The sequence below is a fragment of the Pogona vitticeps genome, chromosome 5 (assembly GCF_051106095.1).
Source record: "Pogona vitticeps strain Pit_001003342236 chromosome 5, PviZW2.1, whole genome shotgun sequence".
In the NCBI taxonomy this organism is placed as follows: Eukaryota; Metazoa; Chordata; class Lepidosauria; order Squamata; family Agamidae; genus Pogona; species Pogona vitticeps.
Window position 1 is genome coordinate 154,382,913 of NC_135787.1, and position 18,519 is coordinate 154,401,431.

The window sequence follows — 18,519 nt, forward strand, 5'->3', positions numbered from 1 at the left end:
TCATTACAGCAACATTATTGAACATATCAGCCCATTGCTTTTCCATTCATTACCTTTTCATATATTTAACTTACATTTAAACTTGCAAATTGAACATGGTTCAGCTTTTTGCCCATAAGCATACCAGGTTTGGATTGCTGTTTTTCTTTTAATCTATTTTATTATTATTATTCATACATACAAATAAACATACAAAACAACAGAGTAAGACACAATAAAAATAACAAAAGAGAACTAAAGCAAGACATTCATATACATATATAGATAGAGATTTCACCATCATCTAGGTCATCTAATATCAACGGGTTTTTGTAAGTACTGATTTGCCATAATAATTTCTTCACCAATGTTCTTGTCTCTTTCTGGACGCAACTGTATATCAGGTTCCAGCTTTCCTTTACAAAATGTCTCAGTTGACCCTGCATTGCCTCTGAAAGTATATCTAGTTCTGCAATATCCAGTAGCTTCTTTAAGAGCTCCTCTGTTGTTGGTATTTCTCCATTCTTCCATTTTTGGGCTCAGAGTAACCTAGCTGCTATATATATAATGCCACAAGAAATTGTCCAGCAAAATCTAAGTTTTAAACCTGAAATGTTTTTATTGAATATAATGCCAAAACTCATAAAAACATTTCAAGTTTAAAACTTAGTTTTTGCTGGACAATTTCTTGTGGCATTTGCCAAACAAGCAAACATTTTTTTTAATTTTTAATTTTGCTTTTTCATATGTTCTTTTTTTTTAAAAGATGCCACCAGAGACAAAAATAATCAAAGGCCTTGGGTTTCCAAAGGTGAGAAATTCTCTGCCAGAAAGTCAACTCTTGATATAAATACTGCAGGAAGGAACATATACAAGTATTTTCACAAACTACAAATATTCTTACAGAGACCATGGAGACCAAAAATAACAATATGAGTTCTACAGAAAGAAGCAAAGAAATGTAGTGAAGGCAGCTCTTCAATATCCTCTGTGAGGAGCTGCAACAGGAAGCTCTTAAAGTGTGTAGAACAACAAACTTGAAACCACTGAAACATTTGCACTATTTAAATGGAAAATAAAAACAAGCTAGGTGTAATTGGCAGTGAGTTTCTTTACACCATATGTGTGCACATTCCAAGGATTACCTCACAGCTAGACCCAACAGCAAAGCCTTACATGATGACACCATGCTACCTAATTAGGCTGGAGAATTCTAGCAGAAGTTGTTTTTCCAAAACCAGTTTCACAACCTCATCCCCTTTCACTAGCCCACTAGCTTCCTGTCTTGCCTTTAAATAACAGAGGACACAGCTGCTCTTCCCAATCCTTCCTTCACATCCAGACCACCCTTTACACATTGAACACACCATCTTTGTTGTCTAGATTCTCCATTTGTAACAGCTGAGGAATGACAAATATTGAACCTACTCTAAGCTAAGCAGTTCACCTGTGCTGGTTGAACATTTTAATTCCTAGCTGAATCATTTAGTTGTGGTTTTCCTCCACTTGATACTCAAAATACACTTAATTGTGGGCAGCTAGGCCAAACTCTCTAAACAGACCATGGTCTCCAGAACAATGTTTCTAAAATGCTGCATTGGAGATTCAAAGAACCACCCAAATATTTCTTCACTCCCAAGTGAACCTTGGACATGTTCCACTAAAATAGCAGCCTTCTCCGTGTTACCCATACTGGACCAGGCTTCAGCCATTTTATGAAAAGAGCCATCTTATGTTCTAAAAAAGAATAGAAACAGCACATATATAGGCCAAAAGGAGATTCTTTGCATGATATTGTTCAATGCCTTCCATAACATACTGGTCGGAAACCTACTTCAATGTTTCAAAATCTCCTAGAAATATGAATACTGTAATTGCTTCCATTGGACAAAACAAATGACTCCTGACTTACTAATTCTCCTTCCCACAATGTGAGGCATAAAGAGCCAGCAGAACTCTGTGTTTACTCAATGCTTTGGTGATACTATGTGAGTCACAAATATCTTTAAACAGACTTGATACATGGCAAGTGAAAAAAATAACCTGGAAGCCCCAACCAGTGGCACTGGAATAAACTTTCAGAAACAATTTCTGTAAAGTAGATTCATAACAATATGATCAAAATATAAAGCAAATAATGTGCTCCTCTGATACATCTAAGCTATAGCTTAGGTGCCTAATCAGGATTTGAATGGAGAGGACCTTAAAAAGTAGACTACCATAAGGCATGGAAAATTCAACTCAAAGGATGCAGCAAGGGCAGGGAGGTCCACTGGGCAATCCCAAGCCACTTGGACATGCTAAAAGCAGTAATCCATATTCTAGCGATGGTAGACGAGTCAGAATGGGACAATTTGCTTATATATTAACTTAATTGTTAGTGTCCACTTTTGAAATACACATATCTAAATTGCTTTGCAACAAACAGGGCTAAAGCCAGCTTTCTCTAAAGAGAGGAAGTCCATATCTTATGAAAGTATCTGGGTTTTTCCCTATCATTTGTTGTTGGGCAGACAATGAGCATATCTATCACAACATCACTGAGAATAAAACAACCCAAAAATGAAATGAAAGTGACTGGGCAAAGCAATTTGGCATATGCCTACAAAACTATTTCCAGTCTGCCAACAAAACAAAACAAATATGCTAAAGCCAAGAAATATATAAGTTATTGCACAACTTGACAACAAAACATGAAAGAACACCACCCAGAAACGAAAGAAATACTATAAAACACTGGCAGTGCAAGCATAGCTCATATTAATCTGTTTTCAAAAGTTATATTTGAAATGATTCAAGAAATAATGTGCATTCTGAAAAATGAACACTGCAGGCCAGCAAAATCAGGAGATAGGATGCTCCACTACATTTAGATTCTTTTTTAAAAAGTCATGACAAGGCTCTAATGTGGATCAGTTCAAAACTAGATATATGCCACCAAGCTTGTCCCTTACAAAATCTGTCAATATGAACTCTTGGTGCCTGGTCTTTCAATAGTTCAAAGATCCATCAATTCTGCAAATCCAGTTTTCCTTCATCACTACAGAAATCCTCAAGGCACAATTTCTTGGTCTGTCTCATCTGTCTATTCTGTCAACACAGCACTAACAAGTGCATGTTTAAAACACCACAATAATCTTGTATATGTAATTGGAGACTCTCTGCCTTTTTCTCCAAGCAGCCAAATCCTACAACAGCTAATATAAATTTAAATAGGTCATAGCTGGCACACCAGCTTTAATTTAGTAGGCTAAAGTCTATCAAGACAAAGGCAGTTTACATAAAGTTTAATGTGACAGCAACTTTCAAGGTGAAATTAAAAGGTGGCAACAATGTTGAAGTGCAAGCAGCAATATAGCAAATTACAAAGTGCTATAGGAAAAACAACATGAGACTTAACCTTAGGAAAAAATATCAAATATGCTGCTAGTACGCTGTTCATTATTTCCCTCACCCACCCAAAAAGGGAAGTAATTCTCTTTAATACTAAAATTAGCAATTCTCTCTCCTTATTTCTTGTTAATGACAGAAATGAAGCCAAAAGAAATGAAAGGGAGTTAACTCGGGTTCAAGGAAATTTCAATCTGTTATAACACGTCTTTAAAAAAATCACATGATACAAAATCCCCTTCTTATTCCCAACCCACCCAAACAGACATTGATCACGAGGAAACATATGTTAGCTGGAGAAGCAAAATAGCAATTCTGGACAAGCTTGCGAAGATCCTGCCAACTGAACTGCTTGAGGCTCTAAGAGCTTACTATAACCAGGAGAAAGACATAATAGGCTTGAACCCAGGAACAGAAGTTAGTTATGAGTCAGAGAGAAGGATGGATACACTTAGGATTTTTATAGGCCTCTCGTTTTGAAGAATAAACTTTAAGAAAGAAGAATATTTTAGATTTGCAAATAACACCCCACTGTTGTCAGCAAATGGCAATGATGTGAAACATGAATGTTAAAGATGAAACCAGAAAAACAGTATTATAACTAAACATTAGGAAATATGATAGGAAAAGAAGAAGAGTGGCTATGGGCTGCCAGAAATGCAAACAATTGGGTTCCTGATTAAGTGAAATCTGTCCTCTTGCTATAAGCTAAAATGATTAAACTGAAGCTATTACACTTTGGATATCATGAAAAGACAATACTCACAGTAAAAATAAATAATGCTAGGAAAAATGGAAGGCAGTAGAAAAAGAGGAAGACTAGATAAACTAAGTCAATGATGGAAATCATGGTCTATAGTTTGCCAGACCTGAACAGGGCTGTCAACAATAGGATTGTTAAAGGTCATTAATTCATAACCGTCACCATAAGTTAGAAGCACCTTGATAGCACACAGCAACAATAGTAAAAAAGACTGTTGTTCTTGTTGTCTCTGACGTATTGTGACCCTATGAATTAATGACCTTCAAAAAATCCTATTCTTAATAGCCCTGCCTAGGTCTTGCAAAATCAAGGCCACGACTTCCTTTGTTAATACAGTACATCTCACAATAAGTCTTTGTCTTTTCTGGCTGCCTTTGGCTTCCCCAGCATTATTGGCTTTTTCCGGTGAGCCTTTCCTTCTTACAATGTTCTTGAAGCATGGTATCCCTACTTAAATCATTGTTGCTTATACAGTGGTGCCTCGACTTACGACCATAATCCATCCCAGAAGATCGACGTAACCTGAAGCATGCATTCCCATAGGAACACATGGGATCGTGATTAATCCGTTCCGCCTCTCTCTCTCTCTCTCTCTCTCTCTCTCTCTCTCTCTCTCAAACAAACAAACAAACAAACAAACAAACAAACAAAGACAATAAAATAAAATAAAAATAAAACACTATAAGCCCCATAGGAACCTGCTGGGGCTGCAAAAAACAAAACAAAAACAACCCCCCCCCCAAAATAAACAGAGCAAATCCCTTCCTCCAGGAGCCTGGATCAGGGCCCCCTCTACCCCCCGTGCTGAGGCTCAGAACCGGGATCCAGCAGCAGCGGTGACATTGGCCCTGTGGAGGGCAGCGAGGAGCGACGAGGGATGCCCCCGTCGCCCCCCGCTGCTGTATCCCTTTCTCTAACTGTTGGGACTAAAGAGCTACAAAGAAGCAGCCTCTTCGCCACCAACAAGTTAGTACATTTCAATTTCCTGCCCCTTTCCCCTGCCTTTTCCTGGTCGTAAGTGGAAGCTCCGGCCGCAAGTCGAAGCAAAATTTTGCGCCGGAGCTGGTTGTAACTCGAAATGGTTGTAAGTAGGGATGGTCGTAAGTCAAGGCGCCACTGTAAAAGGAGTTCAGACTTGATTTGGTCTGTCATCCACAATAAAAAATGTAGTTTGCCTGAAAGGAAGTACTATATTTTAACTGTGGCTCGAGCATAGGGCCATGAAGGAGCAATGCATTATCATAATCCAAAATATCAACAACTCAATAACTCAGAGTAAGTTCAAAATGCAGATACTGCCAAAGGGGGAGCCTCTCAAGCATGCTTCTAAGATATTTTGACACAACTGTTTTTCTTTAAATAAGTTCATTCCTCTTCCGTTCATTTACTATGCACAATCTGTGAAGTCTGCATTGACAGTATAATGGCCAACCAAGAGTTTAAAGTGTCACTGATTACAATGGATGAGTTTTAAGCACATATTTATTATTTTACTTTAACAGCAGTTTATGAGAATCAGGACACAGTTCTAAGCACACTTTCCTGGGAGTAAACATTATATATTGGGGATAAACAATTTTCTCATATGATCCTTCTGTTAATGTGCGTAGATCTGACCAGAACACGTGCTAAGAACATATGTGCCTCTAGCCAATATATTCATTGCTGTTGCCTCTGCTGTTTAAAATCTGACTGCGCACATATAGTATTAGAAAACTAATGTCAAATAATGACTGAGTAAGTGCGATGTATGGAAGTGAGAGTTGGACCATAAAGAAGAATTGACTGCCGAAAAATTGATGCTTTTGAATTGTGGTGCTGGAGGAGGCTCCTGAAAGTCCCCTGGACTGTAAAGAGAACAAACTGATCCATTCTGAAGGAAATCAACCCTGAGTGCTCACTGGAAGGACAGATCCTGAAGCTGAGGCTCCAATACTTTGGCCATCTCATGAGAAGAGAAGACTCCCTGGAAAAGACCCTGATGTTGGGAAAGTGTGAAGGGAAGAGGAGAAGGGGACATCAGAGGATGAGATGGCTGGACAGTGTCACCGAAGCGACCAACATGAATCTGACAAAACTTCGGGAGGGAGTGGAAGATAGGAAGGCCTGGAGTGCTCTGGTCCATGGGGTCACAAAGAGTAGGACATGACTTAAGGACTAAACAACAACAGTCATAGGCACTGGTATTGGATTTTATTGATTGATTGATTTTTACTTAGCTCCATCTTACGATATTAAATTTTAAAAAATTCTTTGGAGGCTGTGAACATTCCTCTTGTGGATATATAGTTATCCTCCATTTGCAAGGCTGTGCCACTCTCATACTCTGCATGAATTGGATACCATGCTGCTGTCACAGGTCCCTATGGATTTCTAATGTAGCTAACGAAGGGAGTATCCTGCAGGCTTTTGGCTTCAGGTCAGAACCCATCAAGTGCATCAAGATGGTAGGCTGAAGTTTCTGTGTTTCCTTTCAGTGGGCCAGCTGTCTAGGCTACCTGTAAATGTCTTAAAATCTTAAAGGAAAATATTTGCATGGCAGTGATCTATTTACATAAGAAAGAAAGAACTATCTGTAAATGAGCCAGTGATTTGCACGAGTATTTTCCCCTTTGTAAACTCTGCACAGTTCACTGACCAATGGTACTTGAGGGAGTATGTAAAAGGTCAGTGAAATATACATGGACATATCACATTCAAGTTTAAAAACAGGGCAGTTACAGATTTACAGAACTGCTGATTGCCAGCTTCATTAGCTGCCGTTATGCTTACTGGCTGGCACAGGCATTTAGAGCTGTAGTAAATCATCTTGTAGGTCAGCAGGAAGCTCATTATGGGCAGACAGTCCGAGTGACAGAAGCACTCTCTGAGAGTGCTGGAGTAGTAATTTCCTGTGTGAAAGGCTGTCTCTGCATTCCTCAGAGCCCAGCATTCTGATAATGTTGCTTTTCCATAAGAAGAGGAAGGAACCAGTTGTTAGTGGATGTGAGAGCTGATGGCTGTGAGGCATTTTATGCATGCTTCAGAATCAGCTGGGCGATGGTGGTGGCAGCTTGGATTCCCAGAAATATGGGAAGCAAAACAGAAAGGTGTTGAGGACGGAACTGGTGCTGGAGCCATGAGGTCAGAGTTCACAAGTAAAAGATCAGATGACATTACAAAGAAAGAAGGCCTTGAATGTCTATGCCTGATGCAGTATCACAAAGCAATCCCTCATGAACACAAAGCATCTTGCAAAGACTATCAATGGACACAGTGCTACACATTATTAATTGATTTCAAACTGCTATTTCCTAATTTCTGCTTGCAGAAGCGCTGGAATTAGAACAGTAAACAAGTGCTAGAGGGATAGGATTCATGGATTGCTGCCTTGTCGTGGCGAAGGGGCTTGAGTAACTCAGAGAAACTATGGGCTATGCCGTGCAGGGACACCCAAGATGGACAGGACATAGTGGAGAGTTCCGACTAAACGCAATCCACCTGGAGTAGGAAATGGCAAGCCACTCCAGTATCTTTGCCAAGAACGCCCCATGATCAGAAACAAAAGGCTAAAAGATATGACGCTGGAAGATGGGCCCCTCAGGTCGGAAGGCGTCCAACATGCTACTGAGGAAGAGCGGAGGACAAGTACAAGTAGCTCCAGAGCTAATGAAGTGGTTGGGCCAAAGCCGAAAGGACGCTCAGCTGTGGACGTGCCTGGAAGTGAAAGGAAAATCCAATGCTGCAAAGAAAAATACTGCATAGGAACCTGGAATGTAAGATCTATGAACCTTGGGAAGCTGGAGGTGGTCAAACAGGAGATGGCAAGAATAAACATCGACATCCTGGGCATCAGTGAACTAAAATGGACAGGAATGGGCGAATTCAGCTCAGATGATTATCATATCTACTATTGTGGGCAAGAATCCCGTAGAAGGAATGGAGTAGCCCTCATAGTCAACAAAAGAGTGGGAAAAGCTGTAATGGGATACAATCTCAAAAATGATAGAATGATGTCAATACGAATCCAAGGCAGACCATTCAACATCACAATAATCCAAGTTTATGCACCAACCAGCATTGCTGAGGAGACTGAAATTGAACAATTCTATGAAGATTTACAACACCTTCTAGAACTGACACCAAAGAAAGATGTTCTTCTCATTCTAGGGGACTGGAATGCTAAAGTAGGGAGCCAAGAGATAAAAGGAACAACAGGGAAGTTTGGCCTTGGAGTTCAGAACGAAGCAGGACAAAGGCTAATAGAGTTTTGTCAAGAGAATAAGCTGGTCATCACAAACACTCTTTTCCAACAACACAAGAGGCGACTCTATACATGGAAATCACCAGATGGGCAATATCGAAATCAGATTGATTATATTCTCTGCAGCCAAAGATGGAGAAGCTCTATACAGTCAGCAAAAACAAGACCTGGAGCTGACTGCGGTTCTGATCATCAGCTTCTCATAGCAAAATTCAAGCTTAGACTGAAGAGATTAGGAAAAACCACTGGGCCACTCAGGTATAATCTAAACCAAATCCCTTATGAATACACAGTGGAAGTAAAGAACAGATTTAAGGAACTAGATTTGGTGGACAGAGTGCCTGAAGAACTTTGGATAGAGGCTCGTAACATTGTCTAGGAGGCAGCAACGAAAACCATCCCAAAGAAAAGGAAATGCAAGAAAGCAAAGTGGTTGTCCAACGAGGCCTTAGAAATAGCAGAGAGGAGAAGGGAAGCAAAATGCAAGGGAGATAGGGAAAGTTACAGAAACTTGAATTCAGACTTCCAAAGAATAGCAAGGAGAGACAAGAGGGCCTTCTTAAATGAACAATGCAAAGAAATAGAGGAAGATAACAGAAAAGGAAAGACCAGAGATCTGTTCAGGAAAATTGGACATATTAGAGGAACATTTTGCGCAAAGATGAACATGATAAAAGACAAAAATGGGAGGGACCTAACAGAAGCAGAAGACGTCAAGAAGAGGTGGCAAGAATACACAGAGGAATTATATCAGAAAGATTTGGATATCCCGGACAACCCAGACCATGTAAAAGGCGAAAGATTTATGCGGTCTGAAGAGAAACCAGAATATGTATAAGATGCAAGATGAAATGGTTAAGGAATGTATGATTAAGTGGGCACAAAATATAGGGCATAACATTGATATTGATCAATGGCTGAAAATATGGCAAAATAATATAAAGCTTACAAGATCGGTGAACTTTAAAGAGAATATATATAAGATGTTTTATAGATGGCACATGACCCCAGAAAAATTGTCAAAGATGTATACAGATGTATCAAATAAGTGTTGGAAATGTGAATCACAAGTGGGAAGCTATTATCATATGTGGTGGTCATGTGGAGTAGCGAAACAATATTGGAAAAGAGTACATGTAATGTTGGAACAAATATTGCTCTGTAAAGTGCCATTAACCCCAGAACTGTTTTTATTGAGTATGATACCTGAAAATATAGATAAGTCAAAGAATTATATAGTTATATACATAGTTACGGCAGCTAGAATTTTATATGCTAAAAATTGGAAAAGATCAACAGTACCGAAACAAGAAGATCTTATTGAAAAGATACGGGAAATAGCCGAAATGGACATTTTATCAGAAGTCATGAAGGACTATCCCTTGCAAAAGGCAACAGAAAGATGGGATCTATTTAACAAGTGGACAGAATCAACAGGCAGCTTGTGAACAGTACATATTGAAAGGAGAACTGAATCTAGAAGGCAGAAAAGAGTAAATAGAATAATTTAAAATCTTGATATGGCAATAGGTACAGAATGGATGAAAGTATGTTATTGTCTCCCCTCTTCCTCATCAATCCCAATTCCCTTTTCCTTTTTGTTATCCCTTATAAAAAATAAAAATACAAAAAAAAAAAAAACCCAGACAATGTAGTTGCTGACCTTGAGCCAGACATCCTGGAGAGCGAAGTCAAGTGGGCCTTAGAAAGCCTGGCTAACAACAAGGCCAGTGGAGGTGATGGCATTCCAGTTGAACTATTTAAAATCTTGAAAGATGATGCTGTTAAGGTGCTACATTCAATATGCCAGCAAGTTTGGAAAACTCAACAGTGGCCAGAGGATTGGAAAAGATCAGTCTACATCCCAATCCCAAAGAAAGGCAGTGCCAAAGAATGCTCCAACTACCGTACAATTGCACTCATTTCGCACGCTAGCAAGGTTATGCTCAAAATCCTCCAAGGTAGGCTTCAGCAGTATGTGGACCGAGAACTCCCAGAAGTACAAGCTGGATTCCGAAGAGGCAGAGGAACTCGAGACCAAATTGCTAACTTGCGCTGGATTATGGAGAAAGCCAGAGAGTTCCAGAAAAATATCTACTTCTGCTTCATTGACTATGCGAAAGCCTTTGACTGTGTGGACCACAGCAAACTATGGCAAGTTCTTAAAGAAATGGGAGTGCCTGACCACCTTATCTGTCTCCTGAGAAACCTATATGTGGGACAGGAAGCAACAGTTAGAACTGGTCATGGAACAACTGAGTGGTTCAAAATTGGGAAAGGAGTACGGCAAGGCTGTATATATCCCCCAGCTTATTTAACTTATATGCAGAATACATCATGCGGAAGGCTGGACTGGAAGAAACCCAAGCCGGAATTAAGATTGCCGGAAGAAATATCAACAACCTCCGATATGCAGATGATACCACTCTGATGGCAGAAAGTGAGGAGGAATTAAAGAACCTTGTAATGAGAGTGAAAGAGGAGAGTGCAAAAAACGGTCTGAAACTCAACATCAAAAAAACTAAGATCATGGCCACTGGTCCCATCACCTCCTGGGAAATAGAAGGGGAAGATATGGAGGCAGTGTCAAATTTTATCTTCCTGGGCTCCATGATTACTTCAGATGGAGACAGCAGCCCTGTAATTAAAAGGCGCCTTCTTCTTGGGAGGAAAGCGATGACAAATCTTGACAGCATCTTGAAAAGCAGAGACATCACCTTGCCAACAAAAGTCCGAATAGTCAAAGCTATGGTTTTTCCTGTCGTGATGTATGGAAGTGAGAGCTGGACCATAAAGAAAGCAGACCGCCGAAGAATTGATGCCTTTGAATTGTGGTGCTGGAGGAGGCTCTTGAGAATCCCCTGGACTGCAAGGAGAACAAACCTATCAGTTCTAAAGGAAATCAACCCTGAATGCTCACTGGAAGGACAGATCCTGAAGCTGAGGCTCCAGTACTTTGGCCATCTAATGAGAAAAGACTCCCTGGAAAAGACCCTGATGTTGGGAAAGTGTGATGGCAAGAGGAGAAGGGGACGACCGAGGATGAGATGGCTGGACAGTGTCTGCGAAGCTACCAACATGAATTTGACACAACTCCGGGAGGCAATAGAAGATAGGAGGGCCTGGCGTGCTCTGGTCCATGGGGTCACGAAGAGTCGGAGACGACTAAACGACTAAACACACACACACAGAGGGATAGGAGGACAAGTTACAGCTAACACATACGAACCTATTAGTTGTCTTTTCAAAGTGACACATTTTGTCAAGAAAACATTCTTTCTCCTTGGAAGTATACAGAACAATTCTGGAATCTCACCTGGGAAAGTAGAGCAATTCCTTCTTAAAGTTCATTGAACTAGGACAACAATAGCTAAAGCCTTTACTTCGGAGGATAACACTTTCACAGGCTACGAACTCAAGAATAATAAAAACCTCAGAAAAGAGGGTTGTTTCATTTTTAACTGTGCAGAGTAGTTAATAGAAGGGAGAGATAAGAACAAGAGAATTGGCATATAAGCTAGTTTTAGTAGAAGGGGGATCAAAATGAGTTGCCTGCTCAAGACCAATTACTTACTTTCTTTTTTCCTGCTTTCTGGATCACACAACTATTTTTACAGCCCATATGGCAAGGCTGGGGCCCATTTTGTGATTACTGCTACAGCTACATACAAGTAGTAAACTGGGCAATGGAAGAGGGTTAATAATATCCCAATATTTTAGCTATCAGTGTGTGCAGGCTCTGATCTTGAGAAGCACAAACATTAGAAAGGAATCTTGAAGTTGAGTCATGGCAACTGGACTTCTTTCTTCTTAGGTTGAAACATTTCACTACTCATCCAAGTAGATTCTTCAGTCTGAGTAGAGTTTGTAGGAGATCCCTGATATATCCTCCATGTTCATTTCACTTTCCCCTGGTCTGAATAGGCTCTGAGAAGGACAAAGGACTGGGGGTGAGGGATAATCCCACTTCTGCAGTCTTTCTCCACCTACTATCATGGGTTGTTAACAGTTTTTGACAGTTGTCTTTCTAGTGTGTGTGTGGTCCTAATCTTTCTGGGGACTGATGAAAGGGCAGCATGATAAATAGGAGATAGATTGTATCTAAGGCCTCCACCCCTGTTGAATAAGGAATTTTTTATATGCACATGTATGGCTTCCCTTCTCTCAAACCACCTATCTTCTCTATCCAAAATGAGTACATCTTGGTCATCAAATGAGTGTCCTTTGTCCTTCAAATGAAAGAACACTACTGATTGTGGTCCTGAGCCATTGTCCCTCATGTACTGGGCCATTCTCCTGTTTAGTGGCTGTTTGGTTTCTCCAATGCAGAACTCCAAACACTCCTCTTTGTATTGGACTGCATTGGAAAGTACAAATAATTAGCTAGAGCAGTACTTTCCACAATTATTGAATTAGTAGCTGCTGTAAGGGCAGATTAATGAAGAAGATGGCATATGCACACGCTCATGAGTAATTTATAATTCTGATGCCTTAGAAGAAAATTTGCTGAAGTAAGGAAGCACATAAAATCTATTAACCCTATATGAGGTGCAGGAATTTTGATGATTATTTGCAACATGGGAAAGGCAAAAGTTGTATCTTAGAATTATTTTCAATGTAAAAAGTTGAGGAATCTTGGTGACTAGGAGAATCTTGAAGCTGATGGTTTATACAGCTCTTATTCAAAAGAGCTTGTGCTCCATAATGAGGGACTGAAGTATTTCTGCATCATCCAGAAAGCGGAGAGGGTGTATATGTAGCTAAAAGTTCTATTCAAGCATTACAGAATTCAGTTTCCTGAACATACTTTGCTCCTCCATTGATGCTTTGTTCACTTGAGTGATGGTGAGCCTGAATAGGAGAGACTGCTGTTTGTTTACATGAGCAAGAACTGTAGTTTTCAAAACTGCACATGAGCGGGACCTTCTCTTTAGAGTCACAGTTAATCGAATGTAGAAGTGTTAATAAAAGGGAACAGAGGGGACTGCTACTCTCTAAAGTTGGCGAGAAAAATGAAATAGCTGAATAGGGCTAAACATTGCCCATATGACTTGATTACATGAACAGTCTGAAAACTGATACTTCATGTATTGACACAGGAGACAGCGCTTTTTCTGAAGCAACATATCAGTTATGCAACTTCTCAAGGAAAGTAAGGCTGACTCCATTCTTGCTTACTCCCAGTGACCAAGTGGATCTATATTGTTCTAAAAGGATTTTAATCCGTAAGACTGCTTTTAAAATGGACTTCCAGAGAATCTTTGAAATTTGCTTTGATGAAATATATTTAACTTGTTTTAATTTTTTTAAATTTATTTCATTTTGTATGTTGATCTTTTGCCTAAGGAGACTCATGTTAACATTTTAATCTGTTTTTAGTCATTTTAATTTGTTTGTTGTACATTACGTTAGAGCCCTGGTGGACAGAAAAGAAATGAACAGTTTAAATAAATAAACAATCTCAGACACAATGATTCTAGAATCGAAATTTTTTTAAAAAAAAAAATCTGAAAGCTACTTAGGCGACATCTGTGGCACAGTGGTTAAACTGCAATATTGCAATCAAGTCTCTGCCCACAACCTGAATTCAATCCCAACAGATTCAGGTAGCCTGCTCAAGGCTGACTCAGCCTTCCATCCTTCCAAGCTCAGTAAAATGAGTACACAGTTCACTGGGGGTAAAAGTGTTCCTTACGCAATTGTGTTGTAAACTACCCAGAGAGTGCTCAAGCATGGTATATAAGTTGAAACAACAACAAAATAATACAGTACTCAAAAGTAAAATATGTGTCATGAAAGCAGATGAAGAAAACCACTGAATTAAAAAAATACAGGTACAGCCTTCTGGATTAATGTACCATGTACTTATGAACACAGGACTTCTTCTCTAATTTTGATGAAGTTACAGAAATAAGCTGTCAGAGAAAAAAGTTGTGCAAGTATGCTTGTCCATAAAATCCAAGTTTCATACAGAATTTTTAATTACTGTATCCTGAATAAAGCAAACATTGCTAATATACATCTTACATATAGTTTAACATTTTCCTGAAAAACTTACTGAAGATATTGAAGAAACAGAAGCCACGGAGCTAATGTCTACAACAGGTGGATCAAATGTTTGCATGTCTGTTACATCATAGCTGGGATTTATCTGTTGAAAATCAGGTTGAGGTTGTTATTAGAAAAGGACACAAGCACTGAACTTTCAAAGAATACCTGGAGTAAGACAATCATCCTCTTAGCTAATTAGTAAATAAACACTTCCAGGAAGATACATTAGTAGTCATTTGGTAGAACCGATACACATATTTGCTCCCTAGCTTTGCCCATTTGTCTTGAGAAGAAAATTGGGTTTCTTCTCAAGATACATGGGCAACTATTATTTAAAAGTCATGTTTTACAGTACTCTGTTTTAAAATGTTAAAGCCTTATACACAAATGCTGAATAGTAGTAGCAGTGGTCTCATAACAAGAGTGAGTGCAAAATCTAGGAATTCTGGCGGTGGCAATGATGAACTGGAAAAAAATTATTTTGGTCCTAGACTGGTCGACATTTAGGGATAATTTACAGACATGCAAATCAACTGGGACGAGCCCATCTTAAGAAATGCCAGAAAAAGTAGGCCAAGTGATGTTCAGTGAAGCTCATGGAAGAATGGGAGACTTAATGCCACATCTAGAGCAGAAACAAATCTCTCTGAAGTATCTCTAAATTATTAACTTTAAAAGTCAGGCTACCTCCTCAGCTAAATCTAAAGGGAAGCAGATCAGTCACCATCAACATCATGGTGTTAAAACATCCCTCTGCTCCATTAAAACCTTTAAAAACCTTAGTGGAATAAAAGTTTGAATATCAGGACGTCTTTAAGGAATGAATTATTTAACAAGGGGGCAAGCGCTTAGAAAGCCAAACTCGAACTTGTAACTATTTTATCTCCTTTTGTGGATGGGACAAAGACATCTCAACAGATAAAGGAGGAATGGGTAAAGCATGGAACTTCAGATATTATTAAGATGACAACTCCCACAAGACCTCACTAGCATAGCCATGCTGAGGAACACTGATGGTTACAACCCACCAACAATGGGAGAATTGCACTTTGCCTATCCTAAGAGCTTTGTGGCAGTACTGCAGCCAAAGCACTGCTTATAACCTAGATTCAATCCCACATAGTGATCATGTCACCAGCAGGCAGATATTGCCGGTAATCAGAGAGTTCTTCCCTCAATTTCAGGGCTCACATGACTTGCTCACAATCAATTTCATTGTGCACAAGTCAGAGAAGCCCCAGGATTGAAGGAGGAACTTCTTATTTACTAGCAATCTCCTCTTTCTGGATGATGTTATTGACAGGAAATTGCCAATAATTAAAGAGTTCCTGCAACAAAACTGATTGTGAGAGATTCAAAGCAGAAACTCTTTAATTACCGACAATGTCTTGCTGGCACATCCAGTGTGCTGTAGTAGATAAATTAAAGGACTAGGACTCAGGAAATCTGGGTTCAATTCCCTGGCTGTGCCATGAACACTTACTGGAAACTAGAACCAGAACTGTAAAATCACTCTTTAAATGCTTCACTTACCTCAAAAACCCTATTAAGGTCACTATAGGCTAGTTCTGACTTGACATAGCACAACAACAACAAAAACCTCTCTGTGCCAGTTATGCCCTTACATGGGCATAACATACGCCACTGGTTCTTAACCTTGTCTTACTCAGGAGTTTTGGACTGCAACTCCCAGAAGCCTTCACCACCAGCTGTCCTGACTGAGGTTTCTGGGAGTTGCAGTTCAAAAGCATCCAAGTAACAAAGGTTAAGAACCACTGACATACGCTACAGGATTTTGGCCAATGTAATTGATGCGATTTGAGGCAGAAGTGGGATCAAAGTAGCTAATGCACTGAAGTAGATAATGCCAATAAAGGTAATGTGTTCCTACTGTCCTGTCAGGAATGGGCACTGCACTGGCATTGTACTCCAGCTGAAGCTTTCAAGCTGTATACCCGTTTAACAACTCCTGAGCCAAAGCTTTCCATCCCACTTCCATTTGAGCATTATTAAAACAATTTAACAAAACTATAATATTTACTTTCTAGGATGGTCATTAGTTTTTCCTGCAAAACTATTTCTTATCCAAGTCAATCACAATTATTGTGCAGACAAGACAGAAAGTATAGTGAGACAGGTCACTTCTAACACTTAAAACTGTAGTCAACCTGAAAATCTGATTTGACATTTGGCTAGTTTCTACTGTAAATTTAAAAGCTTAAATTGTAGTGCCCTCTAGTGCACATTAGAATATCTGCTGGGGGAAAAATAAGATTCAATTAAAGTGAATATGAAAAAAGCATGAATAGCTATAATGAATGAACACAGTATAATATACTGAATAATGGGGCAACCTTAACGTGATATAAACTGCCTTAACAAATTGCCCTCTAATTTTCAGCCCTGCTGGGTGGAGCCCCGCCTCTCTCGCGACTCCACCCCTGCATGTGTGACTCCCACACGCTGGGTTCCATCGCAACAGGAACCTCACACACAGGAGAAAGACAGCTGCGTGGAGGGAAGTGGAGTCATGCACACACAGCCTAATGGGAACTTTGCCGTGGACTATCAATTATCTTTCAAACTGTCCTTCACACAGCAGCATGTAAAAATAGTCTGTGTGCCGCGTTGAAAATACATTTTAAAAATGAACAGATTAAATGGTTATCCACCAGTATTCAGTGTTGTTGAGAAGAATTGCTAACTGTATGAGATAGTATTCCTTGTCTTTGTGTTTCCCAAATGCTTTGGGCTTCACCCTGCCTGCCTGCCAATTCTTCTGAGGATTATTTCATTCTTATGACTGACTCACACTTTGAAAGAGCTATTTCCCTGTAGAAACACATTTACCACAGGTTAACAATGTAAACCAAAATTAGAAGATTTTTCAGCTGTGTTTTGAATGCTGCACAAGAGTTCTCCATGCTGCAGTGCTTTTTTTTTTGGTCCCATCTGTAGACCCTTCTTTAATCTGAAGCTAGTTAAATATGAGAAGCCATAATTATTTACCTCAACAGACTGTGATTTTGCATTATGCCGATGGGGTGATCGAGGGTAAATATCAAGAAGGTGAGGAGGCTCATCCGTATGTATTCTTCGCATGTGTTCTTTAAGAAGTTTTTTATATTCTAATGCATCAAAATTTGTTTTCCACAACAGTACCTGCAAAAAGTCATATAAGCCATGAATGTTTACTAATGTTTAACTCACTTTTTAAAAAAATAGTCCCTTTATCTGGCAATGAGAGACTCCATCAATTGCCCTGTGTTTTTTAAAACAAGAAGGCATCCTAAATCATTTGACTACAAAGGCTTTCCAGGCAACAACTCTCAAACTTAAGGGCAAACAAAAGAAGAGAGAGAGAATGGAAAAGAAAGAGGCTCAAATAACAATACATTTAAACAAGATCTTTGAAGAACTTTTAACAAACACAGGAGAGCCTTCTTTGTTTATAGCACTTAATAAATATTGTGGTTTTATGTTAAGAATTCAATGTTGCTGACAAACCTGTGCATCTGAACCACCAGAGGCAAATGTTTCCCCACCTTTTGAAAAGGCTACAGAGAGGACTGGCCCCTAGTTGAAAATGATAAAACAGACGGTTAATAAATCATTCAGTAGCTCTCACATAGGGCTCAATCTAACTGTCAGTCCCAACTAGAATGGATTCGTAAATTAATGAGACTTTGTAAGTATAGATTTAACACATCCCATTCATTCAGTGGTTCATTAGTTAGGATTAACAATTTAGTTCATTTTTTGTCTCCCATTAAGCAAAAATACAGAACTTGTCACATTCATTCAACTTTCTTTCCTCCAGAGTTCTCTAACTCTAATAATACCCTCACTTAGTAATACTCCCACAGAGATGTGGGAGTGAGATAAATATGTTCATATCAAATCACACCCCCTTATACACACTTTATATACAAAACTGTTACACATACAGGATCATTTTACCTACTAGTATCTCTTTTGTAGGAAATCATCTCACTTCAGTTTAGTCTACTTCTCTTAATTGTAGAAGGAATTGTTGGTTTTATCGTAATAGGTGGAGTAATGATGGAAATGTTTATTAATGCTGCAAATACAC

General features: G+C 39.3%; 1 protein-coding gene across 3 annotated transcripts in view; it reads right to left on the minus strand.

Moving 5' to 3' along the window:
* POC1B (POC1 centriolar protein B) overlaps positions 1–18,519 on the minus strand; it is a 38,118-nt gene that overhangs the window by 6,016 nt on the left and 13,583 nt on the right. For all 3 annotated transcript variants that reach the window (XM_073000292.2, XM_020777475.3, XM_073000294.2), the window contains exons 8-10: positions 17,934–18,002; positions 17,436–17,588; positions 14,434–14,526 (exon numbers count right to left, since the gene is read on the minus strand). In XM_073000292.2, coding sequence (XP_072856393.2) covers positions 14,434–14,526; positions 17,436–17,588; positions 17,934–18,002 — 315 coding nt within the window. The remainder of the gene's footprint in view (positions 1–14,433; positions 14,527–17,435; positions 17,589–17,933; positions 18,003–18,519) is intronic.